At 41.9% G+C, this 24,045-nt stretch overlaps 1 protein-coding gene across 1 annotated transcript in view; it reads left to right on the forward strand.

The window, feature by feature from the left end:
- The first annotated feature begins 137 nt into the window (after positions 1-137).
- SLC2A12 (solute carrier family 2 member 12) overlaps positions 138-24,045 on the forward strand; it is a 52,997-nt gene continuing 29,089 nt past the window's right edge. The window contains exons 1-3 of the mRNA XM_082406071.1: positions 138-10,779; positions 12,827-12,955; positions 13,514-13,689. Coding sequence (XP_082262197.1) covers positions 10,435-10,779; positions 12,827-12,955; positions 13,514-13,689 — 650 coding nt within the window. The 5' untranslated portion in view covers positions 138-10,434. The remainder of the gene's footprint in view (positions 10,780-12,826; positions 12,956-13,513; positions 13,690-24,045) is intronic.

A 24,045-nucleotide genomic window follows, 5' to 3' on the forward strand; every position in this document is an offset into this window, starting at 1 on the left:
TGTATATGTGTCAATCCCAATCTCCCAATTCATCCCACCACCACCACCACCCCCCCGCCACTTTCCCCCCTTGGTGTCCATATGTTTGTTCTCTACATCTGTGTCTCTATTTCTGCCTTGCAACTTGTTCATCTGTACCATTTTTCTAGATTCCACATATATGTGTTAATATACGATATTTGTTTTTCTCTTTCTGACTTAATTCACTCTGTAAGACAATCTCTAAGTCCATCCACATCTCTACAAATGACCCAATTTTGTTCCTTTTTATGGCTGAGTAATATTACATTGTATATATGTACCACATCTTCTTTATCCATTTGTCTGTCGATGGGCATTTAGGTTGCTGCCATGACCTGGCTATTGTAAATAGTGCTGCAATGAATATTGGAGTGCATGTGTCTTTTTGAATTATGGTTTCCTCTGGATATATGCCCAGTAGTGGGGTTGCTGGGTCATATGGTAATTCTATTTTTAGTTTTTTAAGGAACCTCCATACTGTTCTCCATAGTGATTGTATCAATTGACATTCCCACCAATAGTGCAAGAGGGTTTTTAATTCCTCAGAATGTCTGTTAACATCCCTAACCTCTGTAGAAGATGAATTAGAAAGTGCTTTCCTAGCCAATCCATTCCCATCTTAACGCCAAAGTTGATTCTCTCCACTTTACGGTATCAACTTTCTTTACCAACAGGGAAAGAAGGACTGGGACGTTGACCCCTGCCATTTCATAGAGTAAACTGTCTGAAGATGGAGCTTGAAAGATAAAGATATACCCCCAATCCTTTATATTCTTGACACTCTCTCTTCTCCCCTTCTCTCCTGGTAGTAAGATCAGCCCCCAAATTTGTCTGAGAGTTAAAGATCTCACTAGGGGCCTCCAGTTGGACATGTGGCTCTGTGAAATGTTGAGTCAGGTCATGTTATTGTAGAGGCTAGAGATTCGTGGACCTTTCTGGTTTATCACCACTGTATCAGTTGCCAGTCTATTGTCATATGCTGCTTCCGTCCTTATTTAGAAAGAGCCTGATTTGAACGGATAAACAAATAGACTGAGCACTAACTTGATTCTCTTCTACAGTTGCTATTGCTGTTGCATTAGTGAGTAAATTATATTCATATAGCACCTGAACAGTTTTCAAAGTGATTTAAGATATTTGTCTGATTTTATCTTAACTAAAATCTTTGAGAGAGTTTATGTTAGGGAATCTTTGGACTCTGGTCAACATTAGCCAAAAACAAATTTGTTGCTGGTCTTTGGAGTGGTTTATAGGACTGCAGGAAAAAATAGGAAGAACGAAGTCTTGGGAAAAACCAGGAAAGTTCTGGAGAAATAGGTAATAGTGGGTAGAGTTTTCTGTTCTGCCATCAGGAATGACTGACTGTTCCACCCAGGTATTGACCTAGTGTCATCTCTCAAGACTCACATTCCAGGGATAGAACATCTAATTGTCATGGCAGGGGGTCACAAGCCGACCCCTTGGCTAGAGAGTGGTGCACATTAGTTGACAGGTCCTCTAAAATGGCATGTCATTTCCCAACAGAAAATTACAAGGATTTTGCTGAAAGAAGGGAGCTTGGCTGCATGGCAAAAAAAATTAGCAGCTTTAGGCAAAGCAAGTGCAGGTTTTCCTATCTTAGAGATAAGGAAAGAGCCTGGATGGGTTATTTGAATGGCCTAAAGTCATGTGGATAATAAACAAAAAACACATTAGAATTTATATGATCTTACTCCTAAACCAGTAATATTTTTCCTAGTATTACTTACACTTCCATGGAGCCCTTGGGTGCAAAAACAGCTATCATTTATTGAAGATCATTATGGTCAGATATTGTTCTAAATACTTTCTTTGCATTAATACATTTAATCCTCACAGGAACCCTATGAATTGGGTACTATTATTATCCCATTTTAGAGATGAGGAAACTGAGTCATAAAGAACTTCCAGAGACAGTAAGTGGTGCAGCCAGAATTAAAACTGACTAGTCCAAGAACCTACTTTCAAAATGATGCTTTAATGAAACAACACGTGATCAATTTGAAGTTTTATTGTTTACACCCTCTTCTCCATCTTTTTCTTTTGTATTTCTTTCTGCAAATATTTAGTGAGTGACTCAAGGTTTCAGACACCACGCTGGACTCTGGAGGAGTGGCAGTGAACAGGTGGTCATGACTTGCCCTCACAGTGGTTACAGTCTAGTAGGGAGAACAAGTTAGGAAATCATCACAGTGCTCCATGCTTCTCCTTATGTCAGCATTGCACTCTGTGCCATGGGAGCAGAGAGGTGGGTCCTTGGCCCAGCCTGGGGGAAGGGAGGACAGAGAAGACTGAAGCACCTGGCAAAGGGGGATGGGGAGGGAGTGGGGAGGGAGGGAAAAGATCATACTACCCAATCCATCAAGTACTGAAGGCAAGTATAAAACACAGCCAGACTTCATAGAAAGCCAAAAGCCAAGACCATTCTCCTGGGGCCTTACAGTTCCACCTCTCTGCTTCACTCTATGATTTTTCATTCTCCTACTCTCTTTCTGCCGAGCTTTCTCTTATTTTGCACATCTCCTTTGCTCCCTCTACCATAAATCTGGCTTGCACAAACTTGGCCTGCTGTGACTCTGACCCCAGGCCTCACTCCGTATTAACCCAAACATTCACCCACCATTGGTGGATACAGTAGAGTGGCCCTCTCAACCTCCGTTCCACCCTCCTTCTTTTTGGGTAGATTAGAAAACTACATTTCCCAGACTTCTTAGCAATCAGGATCTAGACATCAGTTAGAAGCATCTGCAGGAAGGTAGATATGATGGGGAAGCTATTTTCTCTGCCTTTTTGGGGGGTTTCTACTAGCCTATGAGATCAGGTGATGTGAGATTTTCCTGAGGCAGCATTCGACATCTACAGCTTCTTGGAGAATGCAGTTATGGGGGTAGTTACGTTTAAATCTGATCCCTAGATTTAAACAATGCAGCTTCAACTCATTGCTCCATTAGGTGGCCTTAGATATAGGAGCTCAGCTGATGAGGCCACTCTATATTATTCTGGGAGTCATTTCTGAATGCTTGGAATCTGATCTTTCAGGCCTTCCAATGATTTTATAAGCCCCTGATTCTGTGTTAAATTCCTTCCTGCTTAAAATTCCCACACAGAACTCTTGACTGATACACAACCAGTTTCTAATTTAATTTAGAGAGAGAAGGCCCTCAAAGAGAGGATCCTGGTCCATTCTTTTGGTTCCCAGAACTTGAGAACTCTATTCATGGTTTATTCAGTCGTGGGCAACCACAGTGAGGAGTGAGACAAGAGTGTCTAAAAGCCAATGAGGTCAAGGAGACACTGATCAGCTAGCCCACCAGAGAGTCCAAGAAAGGACTAGACTGCAGAGTTTCGAGTGAAGAAGCAGCAGGAGATGGGTCCAGGGAAGTCAGCTGGAACCAGACCATGCTGGGCATTTTAGGTCTCATTAAGACATTTAGACCAACCCTAAGAACAGTTGGAAGCTGGTGAAAAGTTTAAAACAACTGGAACCATTTAAGGGTCTAAATTTTAGAGAAAAGCCTGGGCTGTATTATGGAAAATGGGCTTTGGAGATCAAGAACGCAGGCAGGGAGACCTGTTAGAGGTCATTGCAGCTGTCCACATGGAGATGGGGAGGTGGTTTGGATTTAGAGAGTGACAGTGGGGATGGGAGGAACGGAACAGATCCGAGAGATTTTTAGGAAGTACAGTCATCTGGGAAGACCTCGATTTCCCAACCATATTCATAGGGTCAGATACAAATTTTGAGGGGCCAGAAGTTTATTAAAATTGGGGTACGCCAATCTTTAAAAAGAGAAATATACAATTAAGTCTGAAAGTGAATATTTATTAAGATCAATTACAAATGTTTAAAAAGCAATCAAGTATTACAAACACCACACAATTCAGAAATTACCTGATACATCTCTATAATACTTTTTTCCCCCTCTTTTCTTCATAACAGAATTTTTTTGGCAATATTACTTTCTACAAAGAGAAGAGAAAGAACCCACTCTCTTCTCTAGCGTGGCCCTCCTCTGTGACCCACATACTCCTGGCGCTGGGAGCTCTATGACATAGACACAGGACATTGATAGACAACCTTCAGTCCTGAGCCCCTGCATCGTCATGCCACATGAGCGATAATGTGGAAAATGTGCAGTGTGAGTTGGCACAGTATGTAGCAGGAGAATTCCTGGGAGTCCTTCCTTTACCGGGAGAGATAGCAAGAGCTTAACTACTCACCGAAGTGCCTGTGAGTCATCTAAGTGAAACCCAAACCAAATATTTTTCCAACTTAACTGCCCCTAAGCCAGATCCCAAATATCCCATGACCACTCCTATGTCACCTACACAAGGAAAAGGTGACAAAAAGGATATCAGTGTCAGAACGCAAAGGGTTAGGGGTCTTCACTGATTGCAGGTAAATATATTACTTTTGCAAATTTTAAGAAAATATATGATCCTATGAACGCATTGCTGGGCCCCTTCCCATGACCTTGGAAGGGCCAATGTGAGTGAGGGGCCCTGAAGCTTAAATATTGTTAGCTTTGTGATTGATCTGCCTCTGCACACGTCAAAAAGGACTCAGCTAGATGAGTTCGTGAACCAACTCCAACTTGGAGACTGCGGTCAAAAGCAATTCCCAAAGTCCTGCTCTGAGTTGATCCAGCCGCCCCGGGCACATACCTCACTGTGTATATCTAGCAACCAAGGGACTTGGCGGCCAGACCACTGCACCATTTTGCCAGAACAGAAACACTAAATCCTGTTGCTTCATGCTGTCAGCTTCTGATGCAAAACCTGGGGTGTGTGATATGTTAAGCAGAGCGTGGCCTTAGGTGTAAAGGAAGCCCCAAGAAGGATCTTTCCAAGTTCTGTGTGGGAGACAGTCAATTTTCTATGTAGTGCCCTTCTCATTGACCAGCAGATAGGAGACAGTTAATGAAGGTGGACCAGTCTTTCAAGATAATAAAGACTGATGTTGTCACATAGGATTGAGCAGTATTTTTCCATCATTATGGCATAAAAAGAAGGATAACCTAAAGGAAAGGCTTAGTCATTGAACAACTTTCTGTGGATGCCTCCATCCAAAGAGCATGGTAATAATACTGAGGAAAATTTTAAAATTGGAAATATTGATAATTTATTTGGAAAAACAGGTAATAGAATGGAGAAGGGTACTCATCTTATATAGCTTAGCTCTACTAAAGGCAGATGTAGGCCAAACTAACAGGTAAGACATTGCAATTTAGAGGAAGATTATAACTTGAACAGCCCCATTAATTGCCCAAATGCATCCCTGTGCAAATTACATTTTAACTTTGATTTTCTGGAAAACTTGTTTTATAAATAAACAAACTTCTGTTTAAATGAACGGGAACAACCCACCTATAGTTGTGCAATGTATGGATTGCACAACAGTATATGGCAGCCCTAAATTCGAAGACCTTTTCTTCAGATTTATACTTATTAGATATACAGTATTATAACAATGTTAAGAAAATATTTTTTTCAGAAAATACTTTTTTACACATGATTTACCCATGATTAGGACTAGTCTAAATTCCTTATGTGACCTAAGATTACCATCCCAACGTATTTGCTATTTTCAATTTTTCCAAGTTCCCTTCTAGTCTCTATGAATACACGTATATATTTTTAAAAATTATTATAGTGGTAATCAGCATGAAATGTTCTACTCTGATTTTTCCATTTAAAATAATAGAAATAATATTTTATTACACTGCTATATTGTCTTTCTTTTAACAATTTATTTTATATCAAGTGAACATATCATAATGAATTTAACCATACTTCTTTTGTAATTTGAGGAACTTTAATCGATATGTTATGATTAGTAATATTCTACACATTAAAAAATAGTTATATTGAAAACCTTTAGAAAAAGGAGTTATTTGGATAGTATAAACATGTAAAATAATAAATATTCTTCCAAAAAACTGATACCAAGATGAATATTTTATTGGAGTGTGGCTAATTAAGACCTGAATTTGTATCTGGATATTTTTTGTCTAAAGATTGTATTTCCCTATTTGTGTTTACACTGTAATGAACTATTTGAGGATAAAAACTCTGGAGATACATTCTACATAAACATAGGGCAATGGGATGCACCACAGAGAAGCACCAGGGTGTAGTGGAAAGCATGTGAGTTTTGGAGTCAAATGGACTTGGACCGCTGTGCTTTGAAACATTATGTTCTGCAAAAGGTTTGTGCAAGAATTACTCATAACAGCTTTATTTACAATAGCCAAAACAAAACAGCCCAAGAGCCCATCAGTAGGAAAATGGATAAATAAACTGTGGTATATTTACCCATGGAATACTAGTCAGCAATAAACAGAATAAACTACTAATACACACAAACATAAGGATGAATGTCAAAATTACGCTCAGTCAAAGAAGCCTTACACAGGAGTACATACTCTATGATTCCATTCTATGAGGAGTGAGAACAGGGAAAGATAACCCATGTGGAAAAAATCAGAACATTGATTGCTTCTAAGGGTTAAGATGTAAATTTACTCAGAAAAGACATAAAGGAACTTTCTGGATGATGCTCATGTTCTCTACTTAGTAGGGGTTTGGAGTGTACATATGTATGTGATTTTCTGAATTTATATAATGGTACCCTTGTATGAACATCATTGTATGTAAAATGTCTCAAAGGGAAAAAAAAAAAGAACCTAAACAAGTATTGGACTCTACTTCATGATACACATATCAAAGTATTCCAACTTACTTTGAAATGCATAAAAACTAAGATGGATCAATGGATGGATAGAGGGATTAAAATACAGATACATAGATGAAAGAGTGAGCATAGTTAAATGCTGAGTATAGAATCTAGGTTTTCCTGTATGATTGAAAATTTTCAGGATGAAACATTGGAAAGTGTTTTTTTTTGTTTTGTTTTGTTTTTGATCTGGACATGTTTCGAAAACCTCTGTTTCAATTTCTGCAAAATGAAAGTAATAGTGTTTACTTCACAAAGTTGTTGTGAGGTTTAAGAAAAATCTCCGTAAAAATAGGCCTGGTATATACATAGTAGAGGTCCACAGCCTTGTGATGCTGTTTGCCTTCTCTTTCATCCCCTCTTATTTGTCTTGTCAGTTTATAAGCCATAATACATACTTTTGGATTTGGTAGCATTGCCAATGAACAGGTGGTCTGAAAAGGTATGCAGCAAAATTATTGGAATTATGGGAAATGAACTGTCCATCTGCTGATTACATATTCCTTAAGTGGAGGAACAGCTTTTAACAATAGTAGTGGCTCAGACTCTATTAAGGAGGGACAGCCTGTGGTGATACTTGCTCTAAAGAGAGTACCAGAAAGGAGAGAGGAACGACGAAGTGTTAGAGGCAATCGTCAAATGGGTTTTTAAAAACTACATAGTTATCCAGCTCACTAAATGCTCCATTTGTGAGCACTCATTTATTTATTTGTTTGTGTATTTATTTATTTGCTTATAGAAATTTGAATGGAATGAAGTGAGGAAAAGGACTTTGTTCATACCCCTCAGCTCTGGCTGCCCATCTCTTTCTTCCCAAAGTAGTTTGCAGGGTAGGTTTTTCCATACACTGTAATCTTTTTATTTATTTATTTTTGGCTGCCTCGGGTCTTAGCTGTGGCACGCGGGATCTTTCGTTGCTGCACGCGGGCTCTTTGATGCGGTGTGCAGGTTGCCCTCTAGGTGTGGCGCATGGGCTCTCTAGTTGCAGTGCATGGGCTTAGTTGCCCTGCGGCATGTAGGATCTTAGTTCCTCGACCGGGGATCGAACCCGCGTCCCCCGCATTGGAAGGCAGATTCTGGACCACCAGGGAAGTCCCTGCACTCATTTATTTAACACGTATTTATTGAGGGTGTGTTGCGTGCCTGGCACTGTGCTAAGAGCTGGAGACACAGAGATGGACGAGTGCGCGGGACAGACAGAGGTGCCTGCCCTCATGGAACTTACATTCTAGTCATGCTAAAGTTAGTTGCATTTACAGGGATCAGTCTGTTAGCCAGCAAATATTTACTGAGTATTCATTCTGGCCAGGCATTTGGAATATCCACAGTAAACCAAACAGAAATGGTGCACTCTGTCATAGAGCCTGCTATCTAGCAGAAAAAGGCAGATTTAGTCAAATCACTGCATGTAACTATAATAAAACTGTAACATGATAAGTGTGCAAAATACTGTGAAGGAGAAGTACAGGGTTCTTCAGGAAATTTCGGCAGGAGAATATGCCCCATTAGCCTGGGTGAGTTTAAGAGAGTAACTTGAGCACAGAACAGAGCTTGGGAGAGCCAGTGGCCCCCATCGGGTCAACAGTGGAATGAAAAATAGAATTAGGGGCACCAGGAGCCATGTGTTCCGTCACATAGTGTGCTTATTCCTTTGGATTTCTGCTTGGTTTATGCCTTAGGAGTTCCTGTGTGGTTCGGCTACAGAAAGCAAAGTGAGAATTGTTGAATTGCTCTTCACCGTAGTAAGGGATTCTGGAATTAGGTTTATCTTCTACTTGGTCAAAGACTATAGCAAACACCCTAACACGTCCATGGTGCCAGGAAGCTGCTGGAGACATGGGGCCTGAGATCATTAAACAAAGCAATTATACAACTGACCCACTGTAAGAACATGTCCACCAACTGAGGTCGTTGATTCCCAGCAGAGAGAAGATAGAAGCCAAGAGAATACAGAGAGCTGATGAGAAATATGTGTGTCCTGCAGACAAAACCTGTTGCTCCTACGATGATAACACATTCTGGAAACAAATAAAAACCAAAGCATCATTGTACCACACATTCTTTAGTGGGGACAAGCTAATCTGTTGGAGTCTGAACTACTCACCTCTGAATCAAAAGGGGGCTGGGCTATGCTTAAAGAACTGCCATTTTCCAGCACTAGCAGCAGACATAAACAGGTGCATAATCAATACTAGTTGAATCATTACAGGTTTGTTTCCATTTGTTGCCTGATTCCCCGAAGGATAAGAAAGATACAGAAATATCTAGTGATGAGCAAAAGTAATGTACAAATGATAAGTTAATTTCGAGCTGTGTTAGGATCCAGCCAAAAGGCCAAAAGTGAGTTCTGTGTAGTTCAGCTTCTGCCTATACAAGCAAGAACTCGTTTCTCTGTCCAGAGGAACGACTAGGACCAAAGCTGTATTTCATGTCATCTTCTTAAGGTCAAGAAGGGCTGAAAGTGACGGAAACCGAGAAAATCAGAGAAGGACAAGGCTGGGAGGTTGGGATATAGGCAAGTTATGGCATTAGAGCACCTGGCTTCCTGGTCTCAGCTCTGCCACTGACTAGCTGTGATATTTGAGGCAAGTCACTTTGCCTCCATTTTCTGCTCTGTAATATGGGTACGTGCCTCACAAGTTGGTTTTTTTTTTCCCCCCAAAATGAATCATTTGGTAAGACCTTTATAGAAATATATTCACAAATGAGGAAAAAAAAAAAAATCTTCCTTCTCAGGCCCTGCTTTTGTTTCCGATTGGACGGCATCAGAGCCACACCATGGTCCATTCACTCCGGACGCTCAGAACTGGAAATGCCCTCCTCCTACAATCAGGCTGGCAGGCGTCCATTTCGACAGAAGATTCAGGGTTGGTTCCTTCCTTAAAGACAGCTATGCGTAAATAAACTGCGATACTTTGCTGTAACCCCAGGGTACAAAAAGTCCAAAGAACCTGGGCATTCTGAGTTTGCGTATACTTGGTCTCAGGCCTTGATTTGTCTGACAGGCCTTGGAGAGGGAGAGTATATACCGCACTCACCTAGGGCAAAATCAGGTTGAAACAATGAAGATGTTTCATGCTTTGTTGAATTTGCTAAGTGTCACTGCTCTTGGAATAACCGTCTTGCTGAAAAATTGACACACTTTTCCTTCTGGTATGTCTTTGCCTAAATTGTTCCTCCCTGTGCAAGATTAACTAATACCATCTGTGAGTATTCGGGGCCCTCACTCTCAGCCTGGGCTTGAATCTGCCTGATTCTTTTCTGTGCCTCTTTTCAAAGGTGCAGGAATACAAGAGCTACACCTCCCCCCACCCCCCCACGCCCCCAGCTAAGGGCCAAACACTGTCAGAGCTCCGGTTCCCAAGCCTGGAAATCCTTTGCTTCCAGCTCTGCATCTGAAGGCAAAAAACAATCCTCCGGAGATTCGGCCCTCCCACTGCCTGTGATAGGCTGCTTGGAATAGCAAGAGCCTGTGTCACCGAAAAGGGCAAAGCTTTCGGAAATAGAAACAAAGTTGGTCACAAATCACATTGGCTTTGCCCGAAGTTTTTTTTTCACCTTTCTTTAGCATGCGACCATGGGGAAAGTGACCGCTCGTGTCAGTGGGGGAAGTCAGGGTGGTTTAGTGCCCAGGGGACGGCTGTAACTTCTACGTGACCATGGTACCTGTTGAAAACGCAGAGGGCCCCAGTCTGCTGAAACCGAAGGGGCCAGCAGCCGAGTCTGATGGCAGCGACAGAGCCAGCGGCGGCCGGCATCCTCCCTGGGCGAGAGGTAAAGCGAGGCTGCAGGGCTCGGGGACCGCGAGAGGAGCGAGCTGGGCGCGTGTCTCACTCGTGTGTGTGTGTGTGTGTGTGTGTGTGTGTGTGTGTGTGTGTACACGTGAGCGTGCTAGGTGCCTGGAGGCGAGGGGACAGGATCTGCTGGGAGGAGCGACAAGGAGCTCTAATGTGAAGGTTGAAGTCCCACTACTCATAAGCCGGGCGCCCTCCGCTGTGTTGACGGTATGATGTATAAATCTTTTTCATTTGGAGAAATTGACTGGCAAGATAATCACACGTGTAAACACACCCACACACCCCCCCGCATACACACACTTTTTCATTTATTGTCACAAATGGATAATCTGTAACAATTGGACATTATAACCACCATTTCAAAAATGAGCATTTTAAGGAAGCTTCATAAAATTATTAGTTATATAATCAATAAATACAACTTTCTTTTTAAGTTCCCAGCATCTGTTTGTAATGAATTTGAGCATTATTTACAGCCTAAAACCTCTGCTTGGTTGCTCCTGCTTTCTTTAAAACTGGCCTTTCAGACTGAGGTTTGTTTAATACTTTTCCTTCCAGAGGTGAAATTTGGAAAAGTTTTAATTCATTTCAGTTATCTTTGCTAAACCAAATGCCTTTCTTCACTCCCGCATTTACAATTTTCACAAACACATTGCACACTTTTAGTTGCCTTTTCCTCTTCAGTTAGTTTATTCTCAAAGGAATAGGAACTAATCGTAATATGAAATGAAACCAAACACAAATAATGCCCTTCTTCCCACTGCTTCCCTCAGCTCTGCTCCCTCTAATCATATAATACATTCCCACGTCATATATTGGAATTTCATACATAACCAAAAACACTAAATGATACAAAAGGCATTTTACATTTCACCTTGGGATGGATCTGTATAATTATGTTTGCATGGCGGGTTTGATGATCTTGGAACTGAATCCACAACCCCTCTCCAGGAGGAACTGAGCGGCCCCTCCTTGGGAACTGAGAAGCTCTCCTTATCCCCTGCCCTCTCCCTGCTCAGCCTTCCTTTGCTTCCCTCCTTCTAGTCAAGAATGAATATCTGGGGTCACCTTACACTATGCCTCAGCCCTCTCTTCAGCAGAGCTGTTCCTTTGTCTAAGTGTGATCTTTGGTTCCTAAGTCTAAGAGCAGACAAAGGAAACTTGTATTCGGGGGTAAAGAGAAAGAGTGGCAAAGTTCTTCACTCTGAATTCCGGCAAGATTGAGCTCTAGGGTGAGCTGAGGTGGTGATATTGACAAAAGGGTTAACTAGATAGAGTCACTGATAAATGTCACAAAGAAGATGAAAAGAAACTTTGTCCTGGAGGGGCCTCCAATGGTAACACTCAAAAGTGGACTATTTAGTTTTGATATGTCTTTGAAAGCACAGTGTACTACTCTTAATAGGTTAAATTGCCCAAGTTCACAGTGATCCCAAAGGAAGGTAACATGTATATGTGCTTGTAAAGGTTGAATACACACACAAAATTCAATTTATAGTGCAACTGTTTATGCCATTGAAAAGAAATGATAAATGAACAAATACCATAAATTATCTTTTACATTTAATTTTAAATGAACCTTTATCATGTAGAAGAGGAAACCTAAATGTTTTTCTTAAATCCTTAATTAATACAGCTTTGATGGGTGCTATATGTAGTTTATATTTAGACAAATACAAACCTTTTATTATTACTTTTGTAAATTTTCATAAATTGTCTTAAACATTCTTGATACCCAAAGGCAATTATACAGATCTATGTGTATAATAATCCATAGTACGGACTTGCTCTATGGTTTTGACAAGTTACTTCACCTCTCCAACTTGGATTGTATTTTTGTATGATTTACGAAGATGTTGAGGTTTAATGAAATATTTGACAAATACTCCTTTCAACTTCTTTATTTTTTAAACTTCCATAGTTTCATCCAGGAAATTCTGAGTATTTAAAACATGCTTAAATTATCCTACTTTTCCTGCATTTGAAGGTGGCAAGTTGTTCTATATTCCTAGATGAAAAAATTAACGTGCAAAGAGGAATGAGTTATACAACCCAGGACAAGGTCATTAAAACATTTGAGATATTGAAAAATGAAACAAAACAAAAACCTTAATCTCTTTGATTGTACCCCCTTAATGCTATTGTGTGTAATGAAAAGTGTTAGCAGGTTTTCCTTGGCTAACCCCTCTAAACTGGAAAGAATGCTCTGTTTCGATGGCTAGAAGCTAATGAATTTAAATTCATTTTCAAAAAGCTATGGCTCAGGGCTTTCCTGGTGTCGCAGTGGTTGAGAATCTGCCTGCCAATGCAGGGGACACGGGTTCGAGCCCTGGTCTGGGAGGATCCCACATGCCGCGGAGCAGCTGGGCCCGTGAGCCACAATTACTGAGCCTGCGCGTCTGGAGCCTGTGCTCCGCAACAAGAGAGGCCGCGACAGTGAGAGGCCCGCGCACCGCGATGAAGAATGGCCCCCGCTCTCCGCAACTAGAGAAAGCCCTCGCACAGAAACGAAGACCCAACACAGCCATAAATTAAATAAATAAATAAAATTTTTAAAAAAAATTTATGGCTCAAAGTGGGTACATTTTAGTAAACCTTTCAGTGTTCATAGACACATTATAATTGACCTTGTAGGGCAGGTTGAGCTCAATTTGAAATCTCGGTACCTTGAGCCAACCACAGATATAGGTGAGGTGAGGAACATGGACTGCTGGGGCATCTTACACAAGGAGAGCATGAGTCCAGAAGATGTGTGGTTGGCCCACGTTCACGCGGTGGCTGATCAAAGCTGACCCTGACGACCTGTGGCCCAGGGGGCCTGCTCCTTCATCTCAGGAGCGGGGTTTCCCAGGCTCTTCTAATTCATGATTCAAACAACTGGCTAGGAGGAGGGTTTCCTTAAGTCCCCCATTACCCCACCAGCACTGCATTTTCCTCTCAGATCTGCCCAAAAGTCAGAAACCAAGAACAATATTCACGGTATGAGTGTAGGCTCTCCGCGCTGCAGATCCAGCTGCCGAAAGCAGTGGAAGCCAGATCGCTAGAACTAGACTCCGAACCAGCTGAAAGGGCCGCACCTCATCCCCTCCAAGACCCTTCTAAACCTGAGTTGCCACAGTCTGAGATTTAAGAAATGCACACTTCTGCTAATGAGGTGAATACCCTATGGCAGTTGTTCTCAAACTTGTTTAAAGCTGTGAACTCCTTTTTGCAAATGGAAGCTGAGTAGGTGGTCAGTATGTTAAGACAAGTAAACATGGCGCCTCTTTAGTGGAAAGGGGAGAGGTGGAGAAAGAAAGACCTGAAGCCTGGCCGCTTCCCTGCTCCTCTCTCATCCCTGGTGGCCCTGAGCCGGCTCCTGGGTCGGCATCACATTAGCAAACCTCAAGTCCATCACCACTCCGGTTATGCAGGCCATGTTTTTGAGGTTGTGGCATATTTACTGTGCTGCTGCTGTGAGCCTTGGGCTCTCAGGATTAGCCTAAAACAGACCCTCTTGAACTGAGTCAGGTCTGGCTTTCTCAGGCTTCCTCAGGCAGCCCAAGGGGAAGTCTACTTGTAAGACAGACTGAGGAGACTTTGGGGAACAAACTTATCACCGGGGAAGAGAAGGTCAGACTGACCAGCTTGACCTGATAACAGAGCTTTGGCTGTGAGACCAACAGACTGGTCACTTTGGGAAGACCCAGGCCTTGGCCATTCCCATTTTTCCAGGCTTTCCATATATTAAAAAGTGGCATCTGAAACTAATATAATATTGTAAATCAACTATACCTTAAAAAAAAAACAGAGATACAATTTTTAATAAAATATATACAGTATGTAAGTATCAAAAGAAAAAGTGACAAAACCCTTGACAAAAATTGTGTTCTTAAAAACATGTGTATTTAACAAATTGATGGCAATTACAACAGCAAAAAAAATGTCGTGTAGCTTGATATTCCCAAGGAAATGACAGAATTTATAGACATTTGAATTTATGAGGGACTATAGACTTTTTTTGACTGGAAATAAGACCAGATTTAAAAAGATAACCATCTCCCCTTTCTCTTCAGTCAGCTTATCTCCGGGGCTCTATATTTAACCTCACTTGGAAATCATATCCAAAGTCTAAATTTGAGGCTTTTTGTGACAGTGAGGCATGGGCAAATGGCTTCTCTGGGATCTCAGAAGGGAGAAGGCTCTAAACAAACATGGCGGGAGCTGTTTCACCGCCAACTCTGGGTGGTGTTTGGCTCACGCAGCAGGGCTCTTTTCCCCTTTAATATCACATCACAGAGAGAGCAGAGAGATTGTTGCTTGTCGCAAACCACCCCTAGGCTGCTGCAGCGGCAGGCACGTATTGTGAGTGCCTGTGTTGGCAGGGCCTGGCACACGAGGCCAGGCCAAGGAGCCACCAACAGTGCCATTGACCCAGAGGGCCTGAAATTAGCCAGCAAACACCAGCATGCCTGAACAGGTTTTATAGCCAACGTCTATTGCGATAGGTCAGTGCCTCTGTCCAGTTGTTAAATACTTTAAACATTACCCTTCTGTCTGGTAACATTGCCAGCAGGACCTGAGTGGCTGCGTTCTTAGGAAACAGACTGGTGGTAACTGGTAGGACCCTACCGTGATCCCTCAGGTATGTTTTTTGTGAATTCTCAAGGAGGTACTTTTCAGTGGTCTAGACCTTGTAGAAGCTGATAAAAACAGAACTCAAAATACAATGAGTCCACCCTGGAACTGCCTGTGGAAACTCCAATTTACATGTATGTATCAGAGGTGAATGTTAAAATGCAGTTTTTAATTGCTGTAGATGTGTGGGATGGTATTTTTCATTCAAGAATATTTAGTTCTTGAATCTGTTTTCATAGCATCATGTCACTAGGAGGAACTGAAGTATAATACTATTTAGCCTCAGGGTTCAAAAAGTTCTAAAAGCTCCAAACAGGCCTCCATGAGTGTGGAACTAGCTTTGGGCTTTTAAAGGCTTGAAGCAGCTTTTTATTCAGATTGTATGAGCAAGAACTGGCTTTATAAGACTCTTAAATTGAACGGAGTCGGGACTCCCAAGTTCAATTTTTTTCTCATGAAGTCTTCCCCAAGAGGATGAGTTAGCGAATAAAATAAGGCAATGAAAGCCACTTAAAAGTACACCAAGTCACGGTGGTAAGAAAGGAGAAAAGCTGAAATGTGCTTCTTCCCAAGGAGCTATTTCACCAAATACCAAATGATGATAATTTCCCATCCCATCTTCCCTCAAAAAGTACCCAATCTCTGGGACTTCCCTGGTGGTCCAGTGGTTAGGACTCTGCGCTTTCACTGCTGAGGGCTTGAGTTCAATCCCTGGTCAGGAAACTAAGATCCCACAAGCTGCGTGGAACAGCCGGAAAAAAAAAAAAAAAAAAAAAAAGTCCTGAACCTGAAACCCCTCCAAGTATTTCCCAGCTGAAATGTTAAGCCAAATATATTACTTCCATATTAAATCATAAATTCACATGAGTTTTTTTTCTATTTTATTTTGTTCTGTTTTGGCTCCTTGGTATCATTTTTCTTCCTGCATCGCAGCACATTCATTTATGCATTTGCAAAATGGCTGTGCTTCAGTGATATACTAATTTTTCTATACAATTTAAGTAGAAGTAATAAGACTAAAATAATTTATCACATTATTCTCATTTTAAGAGTTTTCATTCTTTTTGAGCATGACTCACTTTATACTGTTGTACCAAAATATCAGGGAGAAAAGCAGTCCTTTGTTTGACTTATAGGAGTATTTTTTTTCTCTTAAGTAAATCAAGTGTTATTAAACTTTAAACTGGTAAATTGTGCTTCCTTTGGAAGTAATTGTTTCTCAGAAACATTCATGACACAGGTCTGCCTGGCATTACTAGGCTCTGGGGCTGTTAGCTACAACCATATTATTTTATTTATATTATTATTATTATTATTTTTATAATGTGTGGCTCCTGCATGCACCTGTTTCCCACACTTTGTGGAATTTGGGAGACATGTGCAATGCTAATTTAGATATGACATCTCAGCCTCAGATGTGCAAGGTTTTTTAAGAATAGGGGAGGGAATTCCCTGGCAGTCCAGTGGTTAAGACTCCGCCCTTCCATTGCAGGGGCAAGGGTTCGATCCCTGGTCGGGGAACTAAAAATCCTGCATGCTGCGTGACGTGGCCAAAAAATAAAAATAAAATAAATAAAATAAAATAGAGAAGTGAAGAAAAAAGAATAGGGGAAAAAGTTGTAATTTTAATCAGTTGGTATCGTGAAAGAACATCCCTAAGCTAATGAATGTTTCATTTCTATTGGGAAACAAAATTGTGGAAAGCCCAAGGCAAAATCACAGGAAGAATTTTTAATGATATAAGCCCAGTTGTGTAGGTATTGCCAAAAACAAAGGAATTCAAGAATTTATGAAAAGGCAGAATTGTTATGCTGGAAACAAGGTATCATTTTACTTCCTTTGCTATCAGTAAGAGACTGTTACAAAGTTTTACTTCAGTGTTATGGAGATTTTCCCCCATAGATTCAGACTAAACAGATCTTTGCTGAATGATTTTTGTGGGCAACCCAATGAGGTAATATTACCCCAAGTTCACAGATAAGCGAACTGAGGCTAAGAGAGCAACAGTTAACATTTACCAAGCACTTACTAGTGTGCACCAGCCACTCGTCTATCTCATTTATTCTCATAACAACTTTATGAGTTATGTAATATTATCTTTATTTTAGGAATGAGGATGCAGAGGAACAGAAAGATTAAGGGACATGTCAGGGTCTAGCTGGTAACTAACCAGACGCTCTGATTCCAGATTGTACCTTCAGCATTAAGACAGGGTACCTCTGGGAGAGAAGCAAAGTGACTTGCTCCATGTAACATGGATAATAGCCCAGAGATCCAAACCTCAGTATCCTAAATCCAAGCCAGGGTTTTGCCCACTTGAATGATAATACCATCCAGCACCAATGTTTCTACTTCCTGGTCTGTTCTGTGATCTGATCTGTGAATTTGGGTACCCAGTATATGCCTTTCAGAACTTTATTGCATTCTGTTTTAGCTATTCTCTAATTTTCCATGTGACATGTCTTTTTCTATAAGATTATAAATTCCCAGATAAAATATATATTCTTGTACCTATCAGAGCTCTGAGCTAACTGCAAGTGTTTAGAAAGTACTGTGTAGCTCATAAGAGGGAGGAGTTATGCCTTTTCCTCTGTATTTCCATCAGGGATCACATGCAAATGGCACAAGTACAGCCATCTTGTAACCTAGGAAATGTGTCCGCACTGTGCTTGGATTGACCACCGTGCTGATTGCCCTGTCCATATAGTTGAAGCTGTCTGCCATCTGTGTCCAAGACGGTACTGCCATGGAGTACGTGCTTAATTGTTAAATCAGTGAGTGAGTGAAGAAGTGTTTGTTGAGCTGAACTAAAGAGCATTTAATTCTGCAATACTTATTGACCACCTACTGTGTGAGAGGCACAGTGCCGGATACTTCACAGTAAAAAAAAAAAAAGATATCTAAGACATTATCCAGGTCCATAAGTTTTACCAACTCATCAGAGAGATAAGAGTCTAAATAATGACAAGACAATCATTTAGCAAATATTGAGTGTCTCCTAGAAATCAGACATGATGCTAGACCCTGGGTCCAATGGTGAACCAGTGACATTCATGTGATGCAAATACTTATTAACAGTTGGTGATGAGAGAGAAGAGATCAGGAAACCTACAAGGGAGGAGGTGGCCAGACACATAACGCCACAGTAGTGCACAGGGGGCAGCTCAGCCAGTTTTTGAAGGATCCTGGAAGACAGTATGGCTAAGCTGAGTCAAGAAAGTATCACTGAGGCCAATAGATTTACAGAGAGAATTCTAAGCAGAGAAGATAGCTTGCATACAAGTTTGGAAAGGAGAGAATGGCACATTCAGGGAACTACGAATATTTTTGTCTGATGAAAGCACAGAGTTCAAAGCAGGAGAAAGAGGGTTATGAAAGAATCTGAAGGTGGAAGTAGGGACGATGTTATGAAACCTTTGTGTGATAAGTATCATGAGAGGAGGAATTCTTAGGAAGAGATCCTACTGGTTTATAGAAATCCAGAAAAGTTTCTGAAAGTGATGATAGTGGTGAAAGAATTAGGGGGTCTTGGAAAGCTCCACCTGCATGGCTGTAAGTCCTTCAGCTCTATGGGATCACCATTCTTTTAATATTTAAACAAAAGTAGCTCCAGCCCCCATAAAGTTGAATCCACATGCCCTCCACCTTGCTCAAACCCTGCCCTTGCTCCTCTGCCCTCCGCCCATCCTCGAGCACACCCGGTATACCGGTACACCTTAGGAGTCTTGTGGTTTCTGATCACTTTTTGCACCAACTTCCTGTTTCCCCTGGATTTTTGCCCTTCAGTTCCTGCAGCTGGTCTTTTCTCTTATCCCTGCTCCAATCCACGCATGGATTACAGCCCTTTTCCTTCATATACTCAAATCCCATTCACGCAAGTTCTTTGTCGATTCTTACCGACAATTTGAAGAGAGCTGTAGTGCAATTAAATATTAGGTGGGCCCATTCATAAAATTCTCCTGTCAAATCCACCCTAGGGAATTTCTTGTAAACCAACTTTTCTAAAAGCTACAGGCCTCTTGCACTATTGTTCCCTTGTCTTCCCCATCCCCATCCCCCAGAACTTGACAAACTCTCCTGACCTTTTCTTTCATTTCTCTCATTTCTGGGTTCTGTTGGCCATTCTTTCTTGATATCTCTCTCTCTCTCTCTCTCACACACACACACACACACACACACACACACACACGAAAATTCTTGCTTCTTGGCCTTTTCTCCTGTTCTTCCTCTCTTTCCCATAGCCCACCACTGTATTACCAACATGACCCATGGGCTTTCCCCTTAACCCTGAGGTGGCCGTCTAGGTATTCATTTTTAGTAAATAAAGTGCTCTTCCTAAGAACTTTACATCCACAGGCTTTACAATATTATTTTTTCTGCATTTCATTTCCTTAACTAAAGAATTTTTAAAGCACTGAGGGTGATTCTCAACCATTTTTGAGTACCTGGACTCCGTTTTTAAATTGAAAAACCTGGACTCCTTTATTTATTTATTTATTTATTTAAATTAATCAATTAATTAATTTTTATTTTTGGCTGCACTGGGTCTTCGTTGCTGCACACAGGCTTTCTCTAGTTGCGGCGAGCGGGGGCTACTCTTTGTTGTAGTGCGCGGGCTTCTCATTGCGGTGGCTTCTCTTGTTGAGGAGCACCGGCTCTAGGCGCGCGGGCTTCAGTAGTTGTGGCTCGCGGGCTCTAGAGCGCAGGCTCAGCTGTTGTGGCACACGGGCCTAGTTGCTCCGTGGCATGTGGGATCCTCCCAGACCAGGGCTCGAACTCGTGTCCCCTGCATTGGCAGGCAGACTCTCAACCACTGCGCCACCAGGGAAGCCCTGCATGTATTGTTTTTGACAAGCAAAAAATGACAGTCTGTTCATAGTCAGCGTACCAAAAAGTGGAAGAAAAAGAATTCCTTTCTCAGTCCAGTGGGGTCACTCCACAAAAATAACTTCCAGACATCAGAAATTTGGCTAGCAGCTGTGCACATCAACTGCTCCTTCAAGTCTAACTACGAGAGTTTCCAACTGCAACTGGGTGGCTAGACTAAGGTGTGTCAGACACTGAAAACCCAACAGCTTTTCCAACTTCCTTCTTATTTCTTGGTCTTTTCCATCTGGGGAACTAGAAGATTCAGATACTCACTTAGTCTCTCTTGCAGCCAGGTTTGGCTGTGGAACTCTCTAGTTCTGGTCAACGAGACATTAGGGCAAGTCTTTGTAGGGGAGGAAAAAAGTTTTCCTCAACCTTTTTAGGGCCTGTGGCTGAGTCCGAAAATTAAACTGACAAAGACTAACAGAAAAGCATCCATGTTTATTTAATATAAGTCTTATGTGACATGGAAACCTTCATAAGGAAATAAAGACCCAAAGACATGACTAAGCCTGAGTATTTTTATGCTAGATTTGATGAACAGTGGACAGTCATGAAAATATGACAGGTCAAGGAGTATGAGCTAAGTGTAGTGAGCCAGGGGAAACTTAGCAAGGCTGTTTGTTTGAATTCTTCTTGGTGCCCCTTTGTCTTCTGAGATAAGGATGTTCTTTTCCTCTGGGTATAACAGACAGCACCTCTCACATGAGGGTTTTATGACCTGTTTCGGGGGGGAAGGGCAGGGGGAAGGCTAGAGCCACCTTCCTGTATCTGGCATTTTCTCAAATTCCTTCAGCTTAAAATATTCAATATGCCAAGGGGTTGTATTTTGGTGTAGCACGTCCTGAACCCCATCATCTTCCAAGGTGCTTCTGAAAATTTCCTTCCCTGATAAAAGGAAAGAGGCACATGGGGTTAACCCCTTGCCCTAAGCCTTCTTCCATTGTCTGCTGCCTTTGAGTCTGGTTGTGAAAGCATCTAATATCGAGAGCTGTGACAGCCACCTTGCACATATGGTGACAGATTGGGGACAAAAGCCAACCCTCTGAGGAGGCAGGAACAGAAGGATGCACAGAGTGTGAATCCTTGGAGACACCAAATTCAACTTGGTCTTCTCACAGAGTAAACAATAAATGCCCTTGTTTTTCAGGTTTTTGGTTTCCTGCCGCCAAAAATATCGTAAATGATTTGGGGGCTGGGTAAAGAGAATGTGGCAATCTGGTTATTGTCAAGCACATTTTAAATACAAAGGCAAAGCATGCATTTTAAGATTTCTCTTTACAGGAAACAAATACATTTTGGACAGCATCTGATTTCTGTTCTCTATAATTAAAAAAAAATGGACTCTGTGGAAAAAAGAGATGCAGGACAACATCTGGTGATAAGAGTAGATTGAGGTGAAGATGGAACTAGCTGAGATCAGAGATGCTAATAGACCTAATATGAGATGTGTAAAGTGTCAGAGTCTAAAACTGCAAGAGCAGAATTATTATCTGAAATCTGTGATGCAGAGGAAAATAAGAGAAGCTATTCTAGGATGCACATAAAAAGAACAATAAGATAGAGATGAGAGGGGAAATGAATATATTTAGCTAACATATAAATAATTATTCCAAAACAAATGGGAAGGAAAAAAACCCCAAAATACTAGAGGAAATCTTTTCTGAGTAGGAGAACTCAACCAGTAGCAAAAAAAATTTAGAAGGAACAAGTACTCTGACTTGTCCTGGTGAAAGTTTCAAATTGAAGGAAAGACGAAAGAGAGGAAGGAAAGAAAGAAAAGAATGAAAGTCCTACAAGGGATCAGGCAGAAAAGAAGTGTTAACAACAGAGCAAAATGCAGGGAAGTGCTCTTATGCCCCCTCTTTATACCTCCCCAGACAATAGAATTTGGAGAAGATTAGTTTCAGAAAAGTGTATCTGTGAAAGTACTACCTGGGCTTGGAAAAATAAAAGGAAGGAAAGTAAAGTTCCTATCTTTTTGTCCTAGAAAGTCCAAACAATAGTAGGTATAGAGGAAGGCCACATTTTCTGTTGTTCTGAGTTTCATTGCATGTTAAAGAGAGGATGGGGGTACGGGGAGAGGTGGGGGGAGAGTGGTTAGATAAAGGATAGTGCCCAATATTTACCATCACAGGGAGCACCACACATGGTCCAAGGCCAAGAGGCAGCATCTGGAACTTTTGACAGCTGTTGGAAACACCATACCACAATACCACACTCTCCTCACACCCTCCATACAAGAGAGCTATCTGATTAAGCCAGCGCTTTCCTTCCTGGGCATCCAATAGCCTCTGCAGAGCTCTGGCATCAGGTCCTGTGTGGGCCCCCCATACAGACTCTACTCTCAAGGGGCTCCCAATCTAAGCAGGAGACAGACTAATCCAGAGCGCTGTAAGGCCCTGGACACAAAGGCAGAAGAGAGAAGAGAGATTAATGCTAACCACAGAGAGGGAGTCTGGAAGATTTTGTAGAGGGGGGATATTTGAGCCGGATCTTCAAAGACTCAGGTTTCCCTAGGCTGTGAAGGAGGGAGGCCAGATGTGCCACGTGCCGTAAGTGAGGGACAACAGCATGAAGAGAAGCACAAGTCAGGGAAAGGGCAGGCATTTTCCAGAAACAGCCAGTGGTGCAGAAGGGCTGGAGAATTGTGCCTGGAGACTGTTGTTGGGACCTGAAAACCTGGTCCTCAGAAAGGAGACTGCAAAACATGGAATCTGGGTGACTAGTGAACAAGCCTGTGCATGGGGCTGACATTAAATAAAACATAAATATACGAGTGACAGTGGAACACTTTAGAGTCCCTGCAGTGGTGCCATATTAACTGGCTAATAACAGTGCTGAAAGCGCTATAGAAATACTGACTGCATGTTGTTCAGATGCTAAGCATTTATGTAAATATAAAGTTCCAGGTGCTAACCCTTAAGTAATACTAGGTATTAACCTTAGTCTGTTGACCAACCATGGGGAAGAGAGGACCAAGGATTGGCATTTGCAGTGCTGTTACCATGCATTCATTTATTTATTCACTCAACAGATATTTATTGAGGATTGACCTTGTGCCAAAGACTAGAGGTAAGAATACAGATGTAAAGAAAGCAGGGTTTGGGGACTTCCCTGGTGGTGCAGTGGTTAAAACTCCATGCTCCCAATACAGGGGGCCTGGGTTCGATCCCTGGTCAGGAAACTAGATCCCACGTGCATGCTGCAATTAAGAGTTTGCATGCCACAACTAAGGAGCCCTCGAGCTGCAACTAAGGAGCCCACCTGCCCCAACTAAGGAGCCCGCCAGCAGCAGCTAAGACCCAGCGCAACCAAATAAATAAATAAAAATAAATTAAAAAAAAAAAAAGAAAGTGGGGTTCTTGCCTTCAAGGTCTTTCTGTGTAAGAGGGGAAGACAAACAGGTCAATAAATGAGTGACAGCAGTATGCCTTCATATATCTGAAACCCTGCATTCTGTGCATAACGGGAGTGCAAGGGGCTGGGGTGGGACAGCAGAAGGTGGCAGAGCAGCGTAGTCATCATGGGGGAGGTGGCACTTGAAATGACTCTTGAATGATGGGTTGGGATTAAAGGTCTTCAGAGGGAAGGAGCAGAGAAAGAGGAGAACACAAATGCAAGGCCATTTGGGGGCCACTGCAAGTTTTTCTCGAGCAAAACATGAAGTAGGAGGTCTTTTAAATGTGTGAAGCCTTCACAGTTGGTCAAGCTGTATAATGACCTGGCTGCCTGCCCGAAAAAGACCTGCGTGTGCACGCTGCTTTCCAGGCTGTTGTAGGATTCAGTCCTCTGGCAAGTGTTTGCTGTGTGTCCATTATGTACCTACGCTATAATAGGCACATGGGGGAGAAAGGAAAGAAGAAAGCGGGCAGAAACTCAAATATTGTGAAAAATGGAGTGTTTCATGTGCTTGCCAGTTAAAGTTGTGGTTCCGTCTGAGTCACCGTGAGCAGGAGACAATGCAGCTATTGTGAAAGCGGCTGC

The sequence above is a fragment of the Balaenoptera borealis genome (assembly GCF_965194805.1).
Source record: "Balaenoptera borealis genome assembly, chromosome: 9".
NCBI classification, from domain to species: Eukaryota; Metazoa; Chordata; class Mammalia; order Artiodactyla; family Balaenopteridae; genus Balaenoptera; species Balaenoptera borealis.